We start from the raw sequence: 22149 nt of genomic DNA, 5'->3' as shown, positions 1-22149 counted from the left end.
GCCGATATGCAACTATCAAGGATTCATAAACAGGAGATGAAATGAATTATTGTTTTTTAAATAAATTTGGCTCTGCAAAATGTTACCGAGAATATTGGGAATATGAAGATAAAAGCAAAATACAGCGGATGCTGGAATCTGAAACGAAAATAGAAAATGCTGGAAAATCTCAGCAGGTTTGACAGCATCTGTGGGGAGAGAATAGAGCCAATATTTTGAGTCTAGATCACCCTTCGTCAGAGCTGAATGCTCTAGGAATGCTTGCTGTCCCTCTTTGAATGTTGTGCTGTTCATCAGAAATCACATTAGTAAATGGACCCAGCAATCAATTGTTTGTGTTCATTGTTCGCAATATCTGTTGAACAACAAATCATTTTGCACTTTTAAGACAAGTGCATAAAAATGCCACTGTTCCTACTTCACCAACGTCTTTCCAACACAAGTGCTGAACTGTGGGCATTCAACCAAGCAGCTAGCCAATGCATGATGAATCTTCATTTGCTCTTAATTATGGCTATTAAGAGATCCAGAACAGTGTATGGTAAATATTACACTCTTAAAATTTCATAACTCCAGGATTTTAACCAGGCTGGATTTTATGTGCTTAGTGCACAGATAAGCACGAAAAAAAAAGTTGATTATTTCTGAAACTTGAGGCTAGAATGTACTGTCTTATCTCAAGTGTGACTGTTACACAGTTTGTATCATCCACTTGCTGTTGAAGTGTGGTTACATTTGTGCATGAAAATATTGCATCTGGACAGATTACCCGTTTTAAAACATTGTGCAATTTCATTATATTGACAGCATCTCAACTTGCCTCTTAAAACAACTTCACTGTTTATAAAATGAGAATGCGCTCTCAGTGGCAGTGGGTTTGGTTAAGTTCCTGTCTTGGACTGATCTGTTAGAATTGTCTCTCTCAATTATTAATCCCCCATTCCAAAAACATTATAGAAAAATGTAGATTTTTGCTGTTAATTTCCAGCATTGCCTTGTGTTTATTTGGTTCTGGACTACTACATAGAACACAAAATCCATATTTTTCTTTTATTGTTTGCAGCTGATCTTTTAATAATTGTCAATGTTTCACCTTGATGCACTCTTTGAGCAATTGCCCAATGAAGTAATGTATTGCACAGAAGGAACAATTACATTCTGCCCACTGACTGACACAGAATGTTGCAACATCAGAGGACAATGGCATATTCTGAGAAAGTTTGCATCTTTAATTTTTTGTAGTTTTTTGACTCAATCGTTGATATTTGGCATATCGTAGTTCATCCATCCATAGCTATCTTACACCCAACATTGTGGCATCCCGTTTGTTTCATAAATTTATCCAGGGGTTTTTTTGTGTCCAGCACTCCAGAAGTTTGTTGAAAATATTTTTTGATTCATTGTTAGGTTATGGACAGTGCTGGCATGAATAGCATTTATTATCCATCTCTAGTTGCCACTGAGCTGTTGGTGGTGTTGTTCCCATCCACCTGCTGCCCTTGTCCTTCCAGATGGTGACTTTGAGGTTTTGGGAGATTTCTGTTAAAGAAACTGGCATTTTGCTGCAGTAGAAGCTGTATTTAGTGCATACTGCAGCTAACGTTATCCAGAGATAGAGAGCATGATATTTAAGCAAATGGATAGTGTTGACCAAATGGATTGTTTTGTCCTGGATGGTATAGCACTTCTTAAGGCTTTTGCAGCTATACCATTCTAAACAAGTGAAAAACGTTCCATCATGCTCCTAAATTGTAACTGACAATTTGGGGAAGTAAGCTTCTCAGTAGAGTACCTAGCCTCTGACCTGCTCTAGTGGCCACAGCATTTAGGTGGTTGACCATGCTCTGCTGAATGCTGATGGGGATTTGACAATTGTAGCGAGTGTCATGGAGATAAAGTAAGAGGCTCACTTGTTGGAAATGGTCATTACCCAGCATTTGTGAATCGTACCTGTTAACTTGCCATTTACTGGCCCAAGTCAGGATGCTGCAAGTCTCGCTGCGTGTGTGCTGGGGAGTTGCAAATGGAACTGTGTGCTGGGAAGTTGCAAATGGAACTGAGTGCCATATTTCTGGCCTGAAACTGCCATACTTCTGGCCTTAATTATGCTGGAAGCCTTTGGTCGAAAGTCATTGATGAAGCAGCTGAACTTAGTTTGGCCTGAGACACTGGACTGAAGTGATAGGCTGGTGCTTCACAATGCCTCACACATGCCTGGTTTTGAATTGTTAGATCTGTTCTTAATTATCCCATTTATTGTGATGGCAGTGCCACACAAGATGATGGAAGGTGATTACAGGAATTAGTTCACACAAGGACTGTGTAGTGATCATTTCACCAATACCATCATGTACAGGTGCATCTGTACCAGTAGATTGATGAGGACGAAGTCAACTAGATCGTTCCCTCATGTTTTTTCCCTCCCCATCTGCTGCGAGTCCAGTTTGCCCATTCTTGAAATGGTGCCATATCTTGGAGAGATTTGAATACTATGATGAGAATTTTAAATTAAAGGCATTGTTGCACCAAAAGCCAATGTAGGTCAGCGAACACGGGTCTGATAGGAGAACATGACTTAGTGCAAGTTGAGATATGAGTAGTGGAGTTTTGGATGCTAAAGTTTATGGAGAGTAGAAGGTGGAAAACCAGCAAGGAGAGCATCGGAATAGTCAAATCCAGAAGTAACAAAGGCCTGGTTAAATATTTAAGCAGCAAATGGGCAGAGGCGGGTAATATTATGGAGGTGGAAGCACTCCGTCTTGGTGGCGAGAGTATCAGGAAGCTCATCCCAGAGTCAAATATAGAACCCTTTTAGATGTATCTTGTTACTTTCAAGACTTGAGTTTGTCTTGGTACTTTTTTGGGATGTGGAAGGGAAATTGCTTAAGGCTTTCATTGTGAATACTTTTAGAAAATCATTAAAAAATGTTTGTGCCCATCCTCAGTTTCACCTCATTTGCATTTTAAACAATTCTTCAGAATTTTTGCTATTTAAATAAATTGCACTGTTGTATTTTGTCTGATGTGTTTCTACATGCTTGTTGCCAATATTACAACATTTCTTCTGGGTAGTTGGGTATTGTGTTTCAGAATTTAGGCAGGCGGTACAAGATGTTTGGCAGTATTTGCATGGGATTCCCCCACATTTAAAAAGGTTGTAAACCACAAACAGATAACTGTTCAAGAGCATCAAATCAGGGATCTCTTTGGTTAGTTACTTGGCAGGAGCTTAGCACCTTCCAGGAGCTAAGCTTTGTAGTAAATTGCAAATGCTTGCTTAAAGCCACAGAGGTGATATGCTTTGTTTATAGGTGCTTTGCCAAGCTATACATTACTTTGCTACCTTTTGTGAATTAGTGGACCTACTTAATGAAAATACAATAATTTCATAATAGACAATTGAGGAACAGTGAAGGACTTTCAAAGTGATTTTTCACAGTGTTCACTAAAAGTATGTACCGGTGTTAAGGAAGGACTGTAGAAAAAGGGATAATCAACCATGGTATCTAGGGTATCAAATTGAAAGTGCATACAAAGTGGCAAAGATTAGTGGGAAACTAGAGGATTGGGAAATCTTGAAAGGCCAACAGAAAAAAGCTATAAAGAAAAGTAAGATGGATTATGAGAGTAATCTAGCTCAGAATATAAAAACATCGCAAACGTTTTTACAAATATATAAAAAGAAAGAGAGTGGTTAAGGTAAACATTAGAAGATGAGAAGGGGGATTTAATAACGGGAAATGAGGAAATGGCCGAGGCATTGAACAGGTGTTTTGTTTCGGTGTTCACAGTGGAAGACACAAGTAACATGCCAAAAATTGATGACAAGAAGGCTATAGCAGTTGAGGATCTATAAACGATCATTATCCCGAAAGAAGCAGTGTTAGGTGAGCTAATGGGACTCGAGGTAGACAAGTCTCTTGGCCCTGATGGAATGCATCCCAGGGTACTAAAAGAGATTGCGGGGGAAATAGCAAATGCACTTGTGGTAATTTACCAAAATTCACTGAACTCTGGGGCGGTTCCAGCAGATTGTAAAACAGCAAATGTGATGCCACTGTTTAAAAAAGGAGGTAGACAAAAGGTGGGTAGCTTAACTTCTGTAATGGGAAAAATGCTTGAATCTATCATCAAGGAAGAAATCGCAAGACATCTGGATAGAAATTGTCTCATTGGGAAGACACGGCATGGGTTCATGAAAGGCACATCATGTTTAATTTAGTGGAATTCTTTGAGGACATTACGAGCGCGGTGGACAATGGGGAACCGGTAGATGTTGTATATCTGGATTTCTCGAAGGCATTCGACAAGGTGCCGCACAAAAGATTGCTGCATAAGATAAGGGTGCACAGCGTTACGGGTAATGTATTAGCATGGATAGAGGATTGGTTAACTCGCACAGAGAGCAAAGAGTGGGGATAAATGGGTGTTTTTCTGCTGGTGATCACTGACTAGTGGTGTGCTTCAGGGATCAGTGTTGGGACCGCAATTGTTTGCAATTTGCATTGATGATTTGAAGTTGGGGACCGAGTATAGTGTGTCAAAGTTCGCAGATGATACTAAGATGAGGGCACTGAATGTCTGCAAAGGGATATGAATAGTTTAAATGAGTGGGCAAGGGTCTGGCAGATGGTATACAACGTTGGTAAATGTGAGGTCATCCATCATACAGCAAAATGGACTATTATTTAAATGGTAAAAAATTGCAGCATGCTGCTGTGCAGAGGGACCTGGGTGTCCTTCTGCATTATAATTAAGAAGGCAAATGGAATGTTGTCCTTCATTGCTAGAGGGATGGAGTTTAAAAACAGGGAGGTTATGTTGCAGCTGTATAGGTGCTGGTGAGGCCACACCTGGAGTACTGTGTACAGTTTTGGTCTCCTTACTTAAAGGATATACTGGCAGTGGAGGAGGTGCAGAGGCGCTTCACGAGGTTGATTCCGGAGTTGAGAGGGTTGGCTTATGGAGAAAGATTAAATAGACTGGACTATACCCATTGGAATTTAGAAGAATGAGGTTCTTAAAGAAACATATAAAATTATGAAAGGAATACATAAGATAGAAGCAGGGAGGTTGTTGCCAATGGCGGGTGAAACCAGAACTAACTGAGTCCACAAAAAGATCAGCCATGATCTTATTGAATGTTGGAGGTGGCTCGAGGGGCCAAATGGCCTACTTCTTATGTTCTTATATTTGTTAATTGTTCTCTGATAAAAGCTATTGAGTAGTATCCAGTTATCCAAGTGCTCTCGATTATTTCTATTTCTAACTGGGATATAACTTATGAATGCTTCTTTCACAACTGATGCTTGTAATCTAAAAACTATTGCATAAAAAATTGTTTGGTCGGTTTGGTTTCAGCATAGTAAGATTGAGGCACATATAGTTAATCATTTCTCTGTATTCTGGCATTTGGATTGTAAGTTTGGAAACAACTGAGGTTCTTAAGGTAATATTTACTTTACATTTCAAACAAGAAATTGTAATGCTTGATATTTCTACTTTCTTATTAGTATGATTTAGATGTGCAAGTATATTGTATTGGAATTTGCCCATATTGCTTAAAATAATCAAACCTTTGTAGTTCCAGAACTAAGTAAATCAGGAACTAAATTACAGTGCCCTAAATGGCTTGTAGAGTGCACTTTATTTTGTTACTACCACCATGTCTAATGCATACAGCTACATGCTGAACATCTATGGGCAAGTATCCGTGGATAATAATTGTCATGCAACTACCTAAAATAGCTTGCATGCCTTTAGTAAACTTAGATTTCATTTAGCTCATTTGGACATTTAGCTTGAAGTAGAAACTACAATTTTAATGTGAATATCTCTGTTTGGACCCTGTGTACTTGATCAGTCAATAGCAATGTTGCAGGGGAATGTGAACCAAAGAAAACAACTAAATTACTTGCTGGATGAATTCCCTTTTGTTCCAGAGATCATCTGTGCCCTCCGAATTTGCAGCAGATCCTGTCCCAGGTCAATATCAAGTGGAATTTAACAGGCAGAGTCTGAATAGATTGGTTTGGTGGAATTTTCAATAAGTTGCATGAGGCATCTTTTGTGTTATGATCTCCTTCAAAATTTAGAAGTGGTTCTAAGTGTTGCACTTGCACCAGCAGCTTATCCCAGTAGCATGACCAGAAACAAACCATTGCAGAAGAAAGATGGCTTTACGTTATAAGTCGGCATAACTATAGGGTTCGTGGTGGGAGATATAGGAAGGATATCAAAGGTAGGTTCTTTACGCAGAGAGTGGTTGGGGTGTGGAATGGACTGCCTGCAGTGATAGTGGAGTCAGACACTTTAGGAACATTTAAGCGGTTATTGGATAGGCACATGGAGCACACCAGGATGATAGGGAGTGGGATAGCTTGATCTTGGTTTCAGATAAAGCTCGGCACAACATCGTGGTCCGAAGGGCCTGTTCTGTGCTGTACTGTTCTATGTTCTATGTTCTAAGTCACCTGACTTCTCAAAAGCAAATACACAGTGACAAGATTCCATCACCTTACTTATCATGTTTGCCAAATCAAGGCAGGAAAAGTACAGGTATGGCAATTTGGGACTTTGATATGGCAAACCTGAAATAGTAATAATGGATGTTGACGGGCATTGCTTCTTCCATTCTGTTGCTGCGAATATCTAGATCATAATTCTTATATTCTGGAATATAAATTTTAGCTTTATGAATTAAAGTTTCAACTGTAAAAAATGGGGGAATAAATATCCCTGAAATTCAAATAAGCTCGGTAGGCTGGGATTTTTTGCCAGCGTTTACTGCGGTTGAAAATGGCGGTACCAGTGGAATATATGAGACCACTGAAACAAGAATCTCGGCAGTGAGATCTCGTTTGCTGATTTTTCCCCACCCGTTGCCGGTGACATAACGTTCTTGCCCAAAAAGATCGGGAGCCTCATTTCCATTTCTCCCCATTCACCGACGAACTCACATCAGCGACGTTTACAACTGTGTTCAAATAACAGGAACCAGGCACAGGGAACCCACCAGGGGCGCACAGGTAAGTATAGCTCCTGGGAGGAGAGGGACATACTCAGGCAGGACTTTGGCACTGTCCTGGGGCAACCTGGAGGGCACCTCGATCCCTCTATCGGGCATCTCGATCCCTCTATCAGGCATCATCCTGCCAGGGCGATGGCATCAGAGATACTTGCAGCACTGTTTTTACTCGAAGTGCTGCATTATCTGGTGAGAAAAGCCAGCTGTGCAGTCAAGGAGCTGCACGCTAGTTTTCTTGCCAGAGCCAGCACTTTGAGTAAGTATCGGAAAATTTTGCCTACGGTGACAAGATTCCATTGTTTATCATGTTTGAAGTTCATACATTTACTAAATTATGGCAGGAAAGGTACAGATATGGCAATTTGGGAATTTGATATGGCATCATAAAATATTAATAACAGAGTGCTTCTTCCACACTATGGCTGTGACGATCTAGTTCATAATTCATAGAATATAAATTTTAGTTTTATGAATTAAAGTTTTAGCTGCAGGGGGAATCTAGTTAAACTGATAAGCATCCCCAAAATTCAGACAAGTTTGGAGTTCATCATAATTAAATGGTTGGAATCATGTCGACTTAAGAAGTTAACAGCTAGAAAGGTAAGATCGTAAAACAGCAAGTTGTCTTGCTTAGCTGAAGAACTGGACACATGACATCTGCAGTTGTTCCAGTAAAAAATATAAGTTATTCATGTTTTTCAGAATTATCAAAAGTTTTGGAATTAAAGATAGATCATTTGCATTCCTATCTGGAACCAGATAGAAATGGGTGGAGCTTAGTGAGATTCTTTATTTTGAGTCATCTCTGAATTCAGTTAGTAATAGCCAGCAGGCAAGATAGTGTCAACTTTGGGTCCTGTGCAGCTTGTAGCTCCTTGGAAGTTGAGGGGTAACGCTAGACTTCCACCTGAAGTCAAGTAGAATTAATGACATCCATGATGCAGCCTGGGACTGGGAGTTGGAATTCATTATAAGACAAGGTTGAGAAAGGGGGAAAATGACTAGAAGATTAACTTAGCTGGAAGCTAAAGGAAGAAATCTACCCTCATCTTCAGTGAAAGGCGGTTAACCTTTTTGTAGTTGGGAGTTCCAGAAGTAATTGGCTGGTTGCAGTTTGAAAGCAGTGGGCTGTTGGAAACCAAGGATGCTTTCTGATGTTTTAAACCACTGCGCAGGAGTTGCAAGGAAACCTGTGCTTGCTGTGGAATCCAGACCCATGAGGTTTTTGAAGAAATTTGATAGCCACTTGGAGGTCCTTGCATTAGCTTTTGGCTATTAAAATCTTGTAAATTGGGGCTGGAAGAGAAATCAGAGTAATTGGTGGGGTTCTGTGGTATACCTTTGGTTTGGTCTCAGAGAAGTGGGTGACCCTTTGGTAAGATAAGGGAACTCTGGTAGTTTACAGCATAATGCTATATAGCTTACAAAAACTTATGTTAGTGGTGCATGTTTTGTTTAATTTCACTTTACATGCAGTGGGCCTGCTCCGCCATTCAATAAGATCATGGCTGATCTTTTTGTGGACTCAGCTCCACTTACCCGCCTGCTCACCATAACCCTTAATTCCTTTACTGTTCAAAAATTTATCTATCCTTGCCTTAAAAATATTCAATGAGGTAGCCTCAACTGCTTCACTGGGCAGGGAATTCCACAGATTCACAACCCTTTGTGTGAAGAAGTTCCTCCTCAACTCAGTCCTAAATCTGCTTCCCCTTTTTTTGAGGCTATGCCTCCTAGTTCTAGTTTCACCCGCCAGCGGAAACAACTTCCCTGCTTCTATCTTATCTATTCCCTTCATAATCTTATATGTTTCTATAAGATCTCCCCTCATTCTTCTGAATTCCAATGAGTATAGCCCCAGTCTCCTCAGTCTCTCCTCATAAGCCAACCCTCTCCACTCCAGAATCAACCTAGTGGATCTCCTCTGCACCTCCTCCAGTATATCTTTTCTCAAGTAAGGAGACCAAAACTCTACACAGTATTCCAGGTGTGGCCTCACCAGCACCCTATACAGCTGCAACATAACCTCGCTGTTTTTAAACTCCATCTCTCTAACAATGAAGGACAAAATTCAATTTGCCGCCTTAATTATCTGCTGCACCTGCAAACCAACTCCTTGAGATTCCTGCACAAGGACACCCAGGTCCCTCTGCATAGTAGCATGCTGCAATTTTTTACCATCTAAATAATAGTCCATTTTGCTGTTAATCCTACCAAAATGGATGACCTCACATTTACCAACATTGTGCTCCATCTGCCAGACCCTCGCCCACTCACTTAGATTATCTATATCCCTTTGCAGACTTTCAGCGTCTTCTGCGCACTTTACTCTTCCACCCATCTTCGTGTCATCTGCGAACTTTGACACATTACACTTGGTCCCCAACTCCAAATCATCTATGTAAATCGTAAACAATTGCGGTCCCAACACTGATCCCTGAGGCAGACCACTAGTCAATGATCGCCAACCAGAAAAACACCCATTTACCCCCACTCCTTGCTTTCTGTTAGTTCGTTAATAAATAAACTTTAAAAACTGAAGTTCGTTTTTGTTGAAACACGTTAAATATTGTGATGTGGAGATGCTGGGGTGGGCACAATAAGAAGTCTCACAACACCAGGTTAAAGTCTGACAGGTTTATTTGGAATCACGAGCTTTCGAGGGCTGCTTCTTGTTCGCCTGGTGAAGGAGCAGCGCTCCAAAAGCTCGTGATTCCAAATAAACCTGTTGGACATTGAATATTGTGACGTTTCTGTTGGTTAATTGCTGGGTGCTTGGATTTCTTCTGTAAATGGCCTCCAAATAACACAATTATAACATTATGCAATCTTCAATTATTCCTTTCCCATTGAAATATCAAGTGGATTTGAAGAGCTAAGTTGTTTGAATTGATTTTGTATTATTTACTGCTCTAAGAATGAGAAAATTGTATCCTGTTGGAAAATATGATCTCAGTATTGATGCCTGGAACATATGAAAGCAATATTGCAACCTTAAATAAAATTTTCAGTGACTGGAAATAGGAAATGTAGACCTTCCAACAAAATAACCTAAATTGGTAACTTTTCTCCAATTTCATATTGGGAAGACCAAAGCAATTATCTTTAGTTCCTGCCACAAGCTCTATTTCCAAGTCACCAACGAATGGTCCCTCTCTCTAACCACCTTCTTAAGCTGAACTAGACTGTTCCCTTTGGTGTCCTGTTTGATCCTGAGTTGAGCTTCTGACCACCTATCTGCTCCATTACCAAGGCTACCTATTTTCCACCCTGACATCTCATGTCTTCGCTTCTGCCTCTGCTTATCTGCTGTTGAAAAATCTATCCATTACTTTGTTGCCTCTGTACTTGACTATCCAAATGCTTTCCCCACTGACTACCAATTTACACACTTGGAACTCTTCCAAAGCGTTGTTGTTCCTATCCTAGCACACACCAAGGCCCATTCTCCCATCATTCCTGTGTTCACTGACCTACAGTCACTCTCTGTCTATTAATGCCTCGATAAGCTTGTTTTAAAATCCCTCCATGGCCTTGTTATCATGGCACAGCATCTCTGTAACCTCCTCTAGCTCTATAACCCAATTATACTCCCCCAGTTCTGCCAGTTTGCACATCCATGATTCAAATAGATCCGCCGTTGGCTCTGAAACTTTCCCTTAGTCGCTGGGCCTTTCTAAATCTCTCTCTCCCTGTCTCGCCATCTTGGGATGGTTTCTAAGTTAACGGTGTAATACAATTGCAACTTGTTGAAATTAATGTTACAAAAGGAATTTAGATTCTTGGTAACTTTAACCATGAAGGAACTAAAATTCCTGAGCATCAGGATTTTGCAATTTTGCTGCATTTGGGGTCCAATAACTTGCTGTACATTTTCATGAGCCTACAGCATTACTGTACTTATGAGTTAAAGTTCTACTGGGCCAGCTGCTTTGTTAATGGTAAGTTCAGCAGTTAAGACAAACTGGGTTGAAGGTGCATTGCAGGTAGATGGTGAGAGGATGAAATTGAATTAAAAATAAAGCCTACAATTCCTATTAAACAGGTAATTTTCACACTCCACATTTCCTTACGTCTCAACTTCCACTTTCTAACAAACCGAACAATAGTGAGAAAAGGACACAGTTGAGGCACAAACTCCAAGGGGGGGCCAGCGATCAGTGGGTGGGGGGGGGGGGGGGGGGGGGGGGGCGGTTGTGGTGGTTGGAAGGCCAGCGACGGGGGGGTTGCAATTGTGGGGCTGGCCAGTGATCAGGCTGGCCAGCAATCTGGAGGCTGGCAATGAGCATGTGCTAATGTCCGCCCTGACAGATCGGTGCATGTGCAGTGGCCCACGCAGCGCTATGCTGCCGGTCTCTTGGGTTGGAATAGGCTCCACCCCAGATTTCCAGAGTGAATCACGCTAGGGCACTCTGATGCACAGAGTATCGGAGATTTATTCTAGAAATCACAGTAAAAAAATCCAGCGGGATTTACTCCCATTTTTCCACACGTTGGGAACTTAGAATGTTTTGAGAGAATCCCAGCCAATGTTTGTTACTCACTTCTACCTGCCACTTCAAAATAATATCATTTCTGAGCAAGCATTTTCCCTTGACAAAGCAGAATCTCCACTGAAACAGTCACATGGTGCTGAAAAAAACAAAGTTTTATGCATCAGCCAACTCTTGGTAAGTACAACACAAAACCAAATCATCGTCGCCCATTCAGTAATAAGCCAGTTCACTGACCTAGTTAAAATCTTTGTAACTGGTGCACTAATAGATGAAGAGCTCACTTCCAGCAATACAGCCACCACTGCAGCCAGAAGATTGAAAAATCTTACCCAAAGCCAGGATATGATTAAGTTCAAAACACCTACCTCAAACACCTGAGCTACTTAATACACATCAAGTGCCAAGAAAAAATTGCCAAGTATACAATCCTCAAGTGTACCAAAATCACTGACTTGAGGCAAGCCTGATGTGCTGGTCACACTGTGTTGCCCTTTTGGGATACTTCAAAATGCCAAAAAGGATTCTGTACAATGAGCTGGAACACGGTAATTGAAATCAGACTAAAAAATAATATTGGTAAAAGCGTTTTATTCAAGAAAGTTTCGAAAATGTGGTGGTTAGGTGGATTGACCATGCTAAATTGCCCCTTAGTGTCCCAAGATGTGTAGATGAGGGGGAATAATGGGGTAAATACGTGGGGTTACAGGGTTTGGGTGGGGAGTCGATCTGGGTAAAATGCTCTGTCGGAAAGTCGGTGCAGATCTGATGGGCCGCATGGCCCCCTTCTGCATTATAGGGATTCTATGATTCTGTAAAACGTGTTCGCAACTTTAAGGCTGAATTGCAGTGTAACTTGCATTGAAAATTCATATAAAGGTTTAGTCATCAGGTTAAAATTCACATTAAGGTTAAGTAATCATAAAATCATAGAAACCCTACAGTACAGAAAGAGGTCATTCGGCCCATCGAGTCTGCACCGACCACAATCCCACCCAGGCCCTACCCCCATATCCCTACATATTTTACCCACTAATCCCTCTAACCTACGCATCTCAGGACACTAAGGGGCAATTTTAGCATGGCCAATCAACCTAACCTGCACATCTTTGGACTGTGGGAGGAAACCGGAGCACCCGGAGGAAATCTGGTTAAAAATATGTAACAATCATGTATAACACAAAAGACAAATTCAGTAGGTAACGGAAGTGTTGAATGGGATATTAAAAAGGTAAAATTGAATTAAAATTATAATAAAATTACATACCAATACACGATTCTTACATGAGAGGTAGTGAAGTACATAATTTAATATTTTAAGTATTTAATTGCTACCTAAACCTTGTAGGAATACGGCTATATCTGTATCTTTCTGGCCTACGGGGTTGAATTTAAATGGAGTTAGCTAGTTCTGAGATTGATGGCTTGCATTGGGTAACTTTTCCGAACTTGTACAAATATTAATTCATCTTGTGTGTAGAGATTTGAGCTTCGTGATATGAAGGACTCTGTCTTATAACTGGTAGCAAGTGCCTACGATCAATCTTAGCGTATTCTTGTGATCTGCTTAGCTGGTGTGGGCAAGGCCAGGGTGCCACACAAACAAAGCATATTCAACCAAGGGACAGATGTAGCCAGAGTGGATCAACAACAGGCTGTGGACAGGGGGTCTGAAAGGGCTGAGGGATCCGAGGGTGAACATCCATTTAAAAAAAAAAAATCACATTGTACATTTGGCTATTGCACATAAAGTCGGCTTGAATGTCTATACCCAGAATTTAAAACTCTCACCCCAGACCAGTGAAAAGCCTAACTTTGTTAAGGGATATGTGGTCATGTCATTTGTATGGCATTACATTTTGTAGATTTAACTGCATACTCTTTTTAAAAAAAAAGATATAAGACAAGTTAGAATACAATCTTTTGATTTACAATTTCAGTATTGACAGTTGATCCTGCAAACGGTAATATATGGTGATGTCGGCAATGAAAATACTAAAATCATCCTGCCTAGGATAATCGCCAGCATAAATTCTGATTTTTGAAGTGGATTTGTGTGTGCAGCTCATTACTGACAAGCTGTACATGTGGAGTTTACGAAGTATAAAATATCTCAGTTTGACACTAGTTACAGTTGTTAATATGACATTTCTTCTGTCTTTAGCCTGTAAGATTAAGGTAACTTTTGTTCCTGTAGAAATGATTGATGAAAGGGAGAAGTTAAAACAAATGAAAGAAAAACTTTTAAACAAATGAAAGGAGAATGGACAAATAGTGAAAGACAAGTACCTTCTTTTCTCTTTGAAATTACTTGTACTTTATTTTTTCAAGTAGAGGTTTTATTTTTAAACCTCAAATCTTGTATAGCAGAAGTTTGGATGCTTTCTGAACTGTGAAGAAGTGGAACTTCTTCAGAGTTCAGTTTTTTCGGTTGCACGAACAAATATTCCTCTTGTTGCCCACTGCCAGCTCCCTCTGCCAATCCCCTGCTCTTGTTATGGGTCACAAACCCCAAGATGAGATTTTGGGGGTCACAAGCGCCAAAGGCAGCAATAGCTTCTGTGAAGCTTGGAATGATTTCTGACAGCTGTGAGGCCCCTTTAAATCCACACTTTTTTGGATCACCTGGAGGCTGAATAGATGCATTGCAAAAAAAGTGAATAGATGTTGATCTTTTTCTTCGGCTACGAGGGAAGTGATGGGTGAATTAAGTGGAGATGGGGCATGCAGAACCCCCCCCCCCAACTGAAGCCCCCCCACCTTCACCAATAGCTCTTCTTTCTCCCAAATTTTCACCCTGTTGTCACACAAAGGCAGAGGCTTAAAAATGGGGTCACATGATAGAAGTTTGGGAAGCACTGCTTGAGACTTCCAGCTGTGCATTTATCTACCTGACTTCACTGTTATAATGCTTGTATAATTTTTGGTAATATATTAGTTCTTTCCATACTAATGTAGTATTTGGGACGTGCGTGTTGTTCATTACTCTTATGGATATTAGTTTAATACATTTGTTTATTTATCGCTCTCAACCTGAATTCCAATCCTTGCCATGCCAGAGACCGATCAAATTATAGTGGAATGGATGAAGTGTTGCTTCTGTGCTGGTGACTCATTCTTGCTCGCGATCGCAGGATCAGAGGAGTAGGCCACTCAGCCTATCAAACCTGCTCTGTCATATTCATCACGATCATGGCTGATCTACCACTTCTATGTCTTTTCCCTATATATCCCTTTACGTCATTGGTATTTAGAAATCTGTCAATGTCTGCTTTAAACATACTCTGTGACTAAGCATATTCAATGACTGAACTCCTACAGCCCTCTGGGGTAGAGAATTTCTAAGATTCTGGGTTAAAAAAAATCTCACCTCTGTCTTAAGTAGTTTAGCCCTTATTTTGAAATTGTGTCCTCGGGATCTAGACCCACAACCAGGGGAAACATCTGACCTGCACCTATCCTGTCTATTCTTATAACATATTTTCATAGAATCATAGAAACCCTACAGTACAGAAAGAGGCCATTCGGACCATCGAGTCTGCACCGAGCACAATCCCACCCAGGCCCTACCCCCATATTCTGACATATTTACCCACTAATCCCTCTAACCTATGCATCTCAGGACACTAAGGGCAATTTTAGCATGGCCGATCAACCTAACCTGCACATCTTTGGACTGTGGGAGGAAACCGGAGCACCCGGAGGAAACCCACGCAGACACTGGGAGAATGTGCAAACTCCACGCAGTGACCCAAGCCGGGAATCGAACCCAGGTCCCTGGAGCTGTGAAGCAGCAGTGCTAACCACTGTTCTACCGTGCCGCCCATTGCATCTTGTAGGTTTCAATGAGATCAACTCTCATTCTTTAAAACTCTTGACAATACAGGCCCAGTTTCCACAATCTTTTTTCATAGGATAGTCTCACCATCACGAAAACAAGTCTGGTGAACCTGTGTTGTTGTACTCCTATGACAATAATATTCTTCCTAAGGCAAGGGGACCAAAAATGCACACAATTCTCCAGCTTCTCCAGGTACGACACCCCCTCCACAATTATCCTCAACACCGCAAGTCTGTGTCCTCAGCCCCTTACTATACTCCATATGCACTTATGACTGTGTGGCCAAATTCCGCTCCAACTCCATTTTCAGGTTTGCTGATGACACCACCGTAGTGGGTCGGATCTCAAACAATGATGAGACGGAGTTCAGGAAAGAGGTGATAAAATGGTGAAATGATGCAACGAAAAAAATCTGTCCCTCAATGTCAGTGAAACAAAGGATATAGTCATCGATTTCAGGAAATGTAGTGGAGGACGTGCCCATCTACATCAGTAGTGATGCAGTGGAAATGGTCGAGAGCTTCAGGTTTCTGGGTGTCCAGTTCACCAACAACCTGTCCTGGTCCCTCCACACTGATGCGAGAGTTAAGAAAGCCTACCCATGCTTCTACTTTCTCAAGAGGTTAAGGAAATTCGGCATGTCCACTACGACTCTAACCAATTTTTACAGATGTACCGCAGAAAGCATCCCTTCTGGATGTATTATAACTTGGTATGACTCCTTCTCTGACCAAGACCACAAGGAACTACAAAGAGTTGTGAACGTAGCCCAGTCCATTATGCAAACCAGCCTCCCATCTATTGACTCTATCTACATTTCCCGCTACATCAGAAAAGCCAGCATAATCGAGGACCCCACGCATCCCGGACATATTCTCTTCCACCTTCTTCCATCAGGAAAAGATAAGAAAAATCTGAGGTCACGTACCAACCAATTCAAGAACAGCTTCTCCCCTGCTGCCATCAAACTTTTGAATGGACCTACCATATGTTAAACTGATGTTTCTCTACACCCTTGCTATGACTGTAACACTATGTTCTGCACCTCCTTTCCTTCTCCTTAAGTACTCTGTGAAAGTTATGTTTTGTCTGTATTGCATGCAAAAAACAATACATTTCACTGTATCCCAATACATGTGACAAATCAAAACGAGGTATGGTCTAACCAAAGTTCTATACAATTGAAGCAATTGAGACTTTGCTACTCTTATACTCAAATTCTCTTGCAATAAACACTAATATACCATTAGCCTTCCTAATTGTTTGCTGTACCTGCTTATTAGCTTTCAGTGACATTTTAATGAGGAAAAGCCAGGGCTCTTTGCACATCTACATTTTTTGTCACTATTTTGTCACTACTTTTTGTCACCTCAAGGGAAAGAGAATTCCAAAGATTCATTATCCCATCTCCTCAGTCTTAAATGACCTGTTCCTTGTCGTGAGATTATGTTGTCTCGTTTTAGATTCATCAGCCAGAGGAAACATCTTATCTACATGTAGCCTGTCATGCCCTGTAAAAATTTAGTAAGTTTCATTCTTTGAAATTCTGGAAAGTATAGACCTGGTCTCCTCAATTGCCTTCTCATAAAAAAAATCCTGTTATCCCAGGGATTAACCTGGTGAACCCCTGTTGTACTCCCTCTGTGGTAACCATATCCTTCCTTAGAAAAGGAGATCAAAACTGCGCACAATACTTCAGTTGAGCTCTCCCCAAGGATATATATAACTGCAACAAGACATCCTCACTCCTGTACTCAAATCACCTCAAGATGAAGGTCAACATACCATTTGCTTTCCCAGTTGCTTGCATGCTAACTTCATTGTTCATGAATCAACAACAGTCTGATTACTTTGGACTCCTACACTTCTCAACTCCTCTCCATTTAAGAAATATTCTGCTTTACTATTTTGTCTACCAAAGTGAATAACTTTAAATTATTCATGTTATATTCCCTCTACCATGTTCTAGCCCATTAGCTTAGCTAAGTCTTCTTGAAGCCTCCTTGCATCCTGCTCACAACTTGCATCCTCACCTAGTTTGGTGTTTATCAGCAAATTTGGAAATATGTCAATTGGCCCCCACATCCAAATCATTTATATTGTGACAAGCTATGCATCTAGCACTGAATTGCTTGAGTTTTTTCCAATCCGCCATAACCATTAAATCTGTCCGAATCCCTTTGAAACCGCTCTGTATCTTCCTCACTAGGTGGGAATGTATGCTTTCTATGAACTTGAAAATATTACATTTGGTCCCCATATCCAACGCACTGACGTAGATTGCGATCCCAAGTTCTGACCCTTGCAGTACCCCAATAGTCACAGCCTGCTAACATAAGAATGACCTGTTTATTCCTACTATGTTTCCTGTCTTACTCCATGAAAATATGTTACCTCCGATTTCATGTGCTTTAAATTTGCTAACCAACTTCCTGTGGGGGATTTTCCAAGTACACTATATCCAGTGGGCTGCTCTTAATTCTGTTAGTAACATCCTCTCTAACAAGTTCATCAAACATGATTTTCATTGGCATAGTCAACATGGATTTATCAATAAGATCATTATTATCTTACTGTTCATTTATTACATCCTTTATAACATATTCCAGCATTTTTCCTTCCTGCTGATGTAAGGCTAATGGATCTCTAGTCCCTTTTTCTCTCTCTTTCCCTTCTTAAATAGTGGGGTTACATTTGCTACCTTCCAATCTGTATGAACCCCTCAAATCTGTAGAACTTTGGAAGATCACCTATGTGTCCAGTCTCTCCATAGCTACCTCTTTCAACAGTTTGGTATATAGAATATCAAGTGCCAGGGACGTATCAACATTTTGCCCTATGAATTTCTCCAATATAGCCTTCTTACTAAGACAAATTTTCTTTAATTCCTCATTCTTCTTCGTCCCTTGGATCTCTAATTCTGAGGGGATTTCTTGTATCTTCTCACTGAAGACAGTGCAGAATGTAATGTTACTGTTATAGCTAGGGTGTAGAGAAAGATCAACTTACTGCAAGGTAAGTAAGTCCATTCAAAAGTCTGACAGCAACAGGGAAAAAGCTGTTCTTGAGTCAGTTGGTACGTGACCTCACTTTTGTATCTTTTTCCCGACGGAAGAATGTGGAAGAGAGAATGTCCAGGGTGTGTGCAGTTCTTAATTATGCTGGTTGCTTTGCCGAGGCAGCGGGAAGTGTAGACAGACTCGATGGATGGGAGGCTGGTTTGCGTGATGGATTGGGCTACATTCATGACCTTTTGTAGTTCCTTGCAGTCTTGGGCAGAGCAGGAGCCATACCAAGTTGTGATACAACCAGAAAGAATGCTTTGTATTGTGCATCTGTAAAAGTTGGTGAGAGTTGTAGCTGACATGCCAAATTTCCTTAGCCTTCTGAGAAAGTAGACATAGTCTACAGTGGACTTCAGTCAGGCTTTTAACAAGGTCCTGCATGGGAGGCTGGTCAAGAAAGTAAGAGCCTATGGGATCCAGGACGATATGAAAAATTTGATGCAAATTTGTTTTTGTGGCAGAAAGCAGAGAGTGATGGTTGAAAGTTGTTTTTGTGGCTGCAAGCCTGTATCCAATGATGGCACTGGGTCCCTTGCTGTTTGTAGTGTACCTTAATGATCTAGATGTGAATGTAGGGGATATGATCAGTAAGTAAGATGACATGAAAATTGGTGGTGTGGTAAGTAGCAAAGAGGAAGGCCTTAAATTACAGGGTGATGTAGATGGGCTGGTCAGATGAGCAGAACAGCGGCAAATGGAATTCAACCCTGAAAAGTGTGATGTAATTCATTTTGAGAGGGCTAATAAGGCAAGGGAATGCACAATGAAATAGAGAGCACCAGAGGAGCCTTGGGGTGCATGTCCATCGATCCCTGAAGGCAGCAGGACAGATAGATAAGATGTTAAGAAGGCCTATGATACTTATTAGTTGAGGCATAGAATATATAAGAACAGGGAGGTTATAATGCAGCTGTATAAAACGCTTGTTAGACTAAGGTACTGTGTGCAGTTCTGGTCACCACATTATAGGAAGGATATGATTGCACTAGAGAGGGTGCAGAGGTGATTCAAAAGGATTTTGCTTGGGCTGGAGCATTTCAGCTATGAAGAGAGGCTTATTGGCTGAGGTCGTTTTCCTTGGAGCAGAGAAGGCCTCTGGGAGACTTGATTGAGGTGTACAAAATGAGCGACATAGGGTAGATAGGAAGGGGTAAAGGGATCGATATCCAGGGAACATAGATTTAAGGTGGAGGAGATGGAGGAGAACAGGGAGGAGATTTAAAGGTGATGTCAGGAAAAACATTTTCACCCAGAAAGTGGTGGGCATCTGGAACTCACTTCCTGATACAGTGGAAGAGGCAGGAACCCTCATAGTATTCAAGAAGCATTTAGATGAGAACTTGAAACACCATAGCATACAAGGCTACGAGTCAAGTGTTGGAAAATGGAATTAGAATCGATAGGTGCTTGATGGCCAGCACAGACACAATGGGCTGAAGAACCTATTGTGCTGTAAATCTCTTATGATTATGACTCTACTAGTTAATAACAAGGAGAGCTGATAGCTTCACTGTTCTTTCTACTGCAAAACGCTGGCAAATTAAATCTCCAGCAGGAGAGAGTTAAGACTCTTGGCGGAATTCTCAAGCCCTTCTTGTTGGCTGGGTCTTGTGGTCCCATCATGTAAATCACCATCAATGCAAGATCAGAAGATCCTGCTGGTGGCCGATGGCGAGCCTTCTCCGCCATGGGAAAATGTACCAGGGGCGTTGGCAAATTTTGCTTTCTAACTTGTACGAGTTAATTTTTAGTTCCAGAGTAGTTGACTGGTGGTATATAACGTATATCATGTTGTCAAACAGGTATTTAGACTTGAGATGATTTGACTTTATGTTCTATGTAAAGTTTCCCTTGTAGCGACCTGGTGAGTAGTGGAGCTATCTGCTGTTTAACGTATTTTACTGTGGAGCTAGACAACAAGTGCCATTTTTATGAAGATAACAGGGAGGTGAAGATAACTTTGTGATTTTCGTGTTTAATTGTGCATCTGGTCTTCTTTGAAGTGCACATACATAGTGGGGTGCGCTATTCACCTTGGGTGTTATTTTGACAGCAAATTTAGGACATTTGTGTAGTCGATATGGACCTTTTGAGATTGAACATTAGTTTTATTTTGCATATCTAATACCAGATTCAGGTAACTTTGATTATTTGTTTCATAACTCTAAGCTCAATACTTAGTCACAACAAAACCGAACGTATATCTTGGTTTGCAGTTATTAAAATTGTAGATTTTGAATGGATTTTAAAATGTAGTCTTTAACAACCTGACAGAAGATTAATTTTTAGATTACATTATATGACGACTCTGACTCTTCTGTATTCAGAGCTGATCTGCAGTGAGATGCTTCTTTCTTACTTGGTTTAATGTATATTTATATTTTTTGTCTAAGCAGCATGTCTAGTAGCCTAAATACGTCATAAATTTAAGTGTTTGAAATATCCTAGTTTGAATATTAGACTTAATATTTTTTCTACTTTCCCTTGCAGATGTGCAGAGAGACATTATGATGCTACTAAATTTAATTGCAGAGGTGGGTCAACAATTGTAGTTAGACACTTCCATAATGAGGTTAAGTCATGAAACAAAATCCTGTTTGTATGATCATTTACTAAATTAAAATGTTAATAAAAAACAGAATGAGGCTTGCCAAATTGTTGGGCATTTGATGCAAGTAGTTGGTGATGTGAATCTTAATGTTCTCTACAAGTTAATTCTGTTGGAATAAGAAGTGTAGCAGAAGTTGTATGTTCTGTTTACATTTTGACTCAATAATATGGTGCAAAAAATAGTGCAATGATCGAGCAGGCTAAGTACAAAACATCAAGTGTGCATTGGAAAATTGCTTATGTCTTTCTTCAAACAAGTTTATCACTTTCACATTTGTATGCTGAAGGCATTTGACAGTTAATTTTATTGGTAGAGTAGCTAAAGTAGCATGTGTATGGTTAGTACAGTATATTAATATTTCATAGTTTTATCATTTTCCTTTGCTTTGACAGGTAATATTTTTGTATGCCGCAATTTATATTTGGCTAAAGTTAAATAATCCAAAAAGATTTTGGTGGAATTTATTGAAGGGTTAAATCTAGGACTGATCTTAGTCAACATTCTAATATTTTCTTTGTTACTGTTATGCATGATATACCTGTTAAAATTATAAAAATGGTAGTTTGCTGACTTGTCTGAATTATTTTACTCTCCTATCCTCTTAGTCGCACAATATCCTTTTGAAGACCATAATCCACCACAGCTAGAACTCATTAAGCCATTTTGTGAAGATCTAGACCACTGGTTGAGTGAAGATGATAACAATGTTGCAGCAATCCATTGCAAAGCTGGAAAGGGACGGACAGGAGTAATGATCTGTGCTTATTTGCTTCATCGTGGCAAATTTTTAAAAGCACAAGAAGCCCTAGAATTCTATGGCCAAGCAAGGACAATAGATAAGAAGGTGAGTGGGAATATGTTTCATCACTATGCGATATGAAATAAATTAGTAAGTAAAGAATTCTGTTTCAGCATCACATTAATAAGTGATATGTTGCTGATGCTCATATGTATGTTTAAGCAAAATAAAAATCAGAATTTTGGTAAAGAATTTGAAAAGTTTCACTGAATTAAACTGATATTTAATTTTAAGGAAATTTCAAAGCAACTTTGGATCAAAATGTTCTCAATTTTATTATTTTCTAACATCTAAATTATGGTTAAAAAAATGA

At 40.2% G+C, this 22149-nt stretch overlaps 1 protein-coding gene across 2 annotated transcripts in view; it reads left to right on the top strand.

The window, feature by feature from the left end:
* ptenb (phosphatase and tensin homolog B) overlaps positions 1-22149 on the top strand; it is a 165897-nt gene that overhangs the window by 112023 nt on the left and 31725 nt on the right. The window contains exons 4-5 of one of the 2 annotated variants that reach the window (XM_078223581.1): positions 20917-20960; positions 21643-21881. In XM_078223581.1, the coding sequence (XP_078079707.1) occupies positions 20917-20960; positions 21643-21881 (283 nt within the window). Of the gene's footprint in view, positions 1-20916; positions 20961-21642; positions 21882-22149 lie in introns of those variants that run through there. The other variant, XM_078223582.1, reaches the window with a different exon arrangement.

This window comes from Mustelus asterias, chromosome 11 (assembly GCF_964213995.1).
Source record: "Mustelus asterias chromosome 11, sMusAst1.hap1.1, whole genome shotgun sequence".
Lineage (NCBI taxonomy): Eukaryota > Metazoa > Chordata > Chondrichthyes > Carcharhiniformes > Triakidae > Mustelus > Mustelus asterias.
This window is presented reverse-complemented; position numbering and strand designations above follow the sequence as displayed.